This window comes from Propithecus coquereli, unplaced genomic scaffold (genome assembly GCF_000956105.1).
Source record: "Propithecus coquereli isolate 6110/MARCELLA unplaced genomic scaffold, Pcoq_1.0 Scaffold179, whole genome shotgun sequence".
Taxonomy (NCBI): domain Eukaryota; kingdom Metazoa; phylum Chordata; class Mammalia; order Primates; family Indriidae; genus Propithecus; species Propithecus coquereli.
The window spans coordinates 5,179,732-5,182,222 of NW_012142634.1; the positions used below are offsets into that span (position 1 = coordinate 5,179,732).

Below are 2,491 nucleotides of genomic sequence, written 5' to 3' on the forward strand. Positions count from 1 at the left end.
GGAGTTTAGGTGGAGAGGATTTTAATGAAATCTTATAACACTTTCTTAACTCTAATAATCTTTTGTTATTGAATGTAATTATTTTCAATTAATTCATTTCAAATTAATTTATATACATTTTTATGTATATCTTTGTAGCATATTTAATTTATCATTTCTTCATAGATATCAAATTTGACATAGGTGATTATAGTTATGGTAGGGGTTGTTTATAAATGTATATGCTTGACCACATAAGGAGAATGTGGTTGAATATGAAGAATTAGTGGGAACAAGGCTAATTAAAGTCCAAGATGGTGAACAGGTAGGAAGATGGATATACAGAGAGTGCTTGGATTTTGGGTACATATTGAAATTAGAACCTTGAGTAGGAGAGACTCTCAGAACCTAACATTTAGAATTTCAGTAATTAAACATTGCATTTTAAAGCAAAAGATTTTCTGAAATACTTAACATTTTTCTTCTTTGTAATTTATCCATGTCATTCAAGATTGTAACTATCAACAGATGATAAAATTGGGAAGACAAGCTTCAACAGTATACCTTTGATGATCTTCATCATAGAAATTCAAATGAAACATTGTATGTTTTAAACTATAAAATTCTCATTGGCCTAGTAAAATGACGTTTCCATTTTTAGGAAGGCAGGGACAGAGGAAAATAAATTTATATGATTTTTGCAAGCCTGGCTTAGTGTAAAATCATGCCAGGTTTTTTGTTGTTAGTAAACTGCAGGTCTTTGAGAGATAAATTAAAAATGAACTATTTTAGGTTAGTAGTATCGTTATATCTACTAAATAATGGAATTTGATTATATCTCTTAGTAATGTTATCTAGAGGAATTACTCCTAATCATTTAAAAATTTTTTAAATGCAATGTTTATGTGGCAGTATGACAACCTAAAAGAAAACTGATTCTGTTGTCATGTTTAGAGTCAGGGTCATGTGGTTACCAAAGTCATGAAAATGAGAAAGATGGGCCATCATTATCTCTAGCCCTTAGCTTTCGTAAGAAAAAAGTAGATGCAGCTGTAGCATTTGGAAAAGTGAGTTTCCGTCTCTGATCACAGTTACTAAAATTACTAATATGTGTCTTTCAGAAAAATGCGAATGAGCCTCAAATATGATGACTTAGGGAAGGAGAAATGATTCAGGGGGGTTATTTTATGATATTTTATTCCCCAAATGTAATGGGAGCACTCTCAGTTCACTTACTAAGTGCCATGTATACTATTGCTTTTAAATAGCTTTATTTAACATCTTCTCAGAACCTCCATGAATTGATTCATTTCCCTCAGTGTTCCAGCAGGCCTTCATGTATTTACCTGTTAGATTGAGCTCTGCTATACTGGATTTTTTTTTTTTTTTAATTTCCTTAGTATATGAACTCTTGATTTGTCCTCTTGGGCTGTTCTTTCTTACACTTGTTTACCCTTCAGTCTCTGGGGAAAATAGTAATAGAGAAATCTTGAAAATCAGATTAAGTTTACTTTCTTTTTAACCCACTTTCTCTTCTTATTTCAGCTTTACTTCTAGAAGCCCAGTCAACACCATTTCAGGTCACACCTTCAACTATGGCAAATATTGTGAAAGGCCTGTATACTCTCAGACCAGGTAAATGTTCATTACTTCTGTTGGAATTGGACCTGTTTGTTTATGTTGTAGCCTTGCCCAAGAGGGCAGTGGTTCTGTGTGTATCTTGTGAGGCCTAATGGTATTTGGATTTGGTAGAACGAATTGAGTGAGTAGATATTCATCATTGTGAAATGTAAACTCAGAACTCACTTGGAACTCTTTCTCTACTCGTGAAAACCAACCAGTTTGGTTTTTGTAGGACCTGTGAGGGAAATACAAGAAATAATTTGTAGGATACATGTTGGATAAAATTGAATCTCATGTTTGGTCTGAATCTCTGTCTTTGTTAATTAGAGTGTTTCTCCTTCACTTCCTACCCCATGCTGCAAATATGCATAGACATAACACCTTCACAACTCCATCTCCTTGGGCCTATTGTGTATCTTGCAAGGAATCTAGAAGTGTTGGTAAAGTTATAGTCATTTCATAAGGATGTTTTGGGGAGAGATATAATCAGAAGAACAGTCAGAAACCAAAGATCACTATATTCAAAGGCATGGTTTATAAATTATCTTAGTGTATGTATTTTAGAATAACAACATTGTGGATTTAAAGGAATCCCAAGATGCTTTTATATATGTCTTCCTGTTTGTAAGCCAGAATCTCAAACTTGTCATAGAGTTGTCTAGCCAATTACAAAATGTCTATGGGAGAGAGATTATACAAATTGTCAGGGTAGAACATATTCTACAACCCATAAACACAAGGGATGCTTTTTAGACAGTAATTACCTTTTCATGAAATTCTTTTGTTGTGTGAGGATTAAATGAAATAAAACATGATGTAAAGAGCTTAACACAGTACCCGATAACATAATAAGCATGCAAACATTAACTACTGTTACTATTGTCAATTT

At 33.0% G+C, this 2,491-nt stretch overlaps 1 protein-coding gene across 1 annotated transcript in view; it reads left to right on the plus strand.

Moving 5' to 3' along the window:
* The window catches only part of CACUL1 (CDK2-associated, cullin domain 1), a 109,836-nt gene that overhangs the window by 92,310 nt on the left and 15,035 nt on the right, over positions 1–2,491 (plus strand). Inside the window, exon 6 of the mRNA XM_012642387.1 lies at positions 1,525–1,614. Coding sequence (XP_012497841.1) covers positions 1,525–1,614 — 90 coding nt within the window. The remainder of the gene's footprint in view (positions 1–1,524; positions 1,615–2,491) is intronic.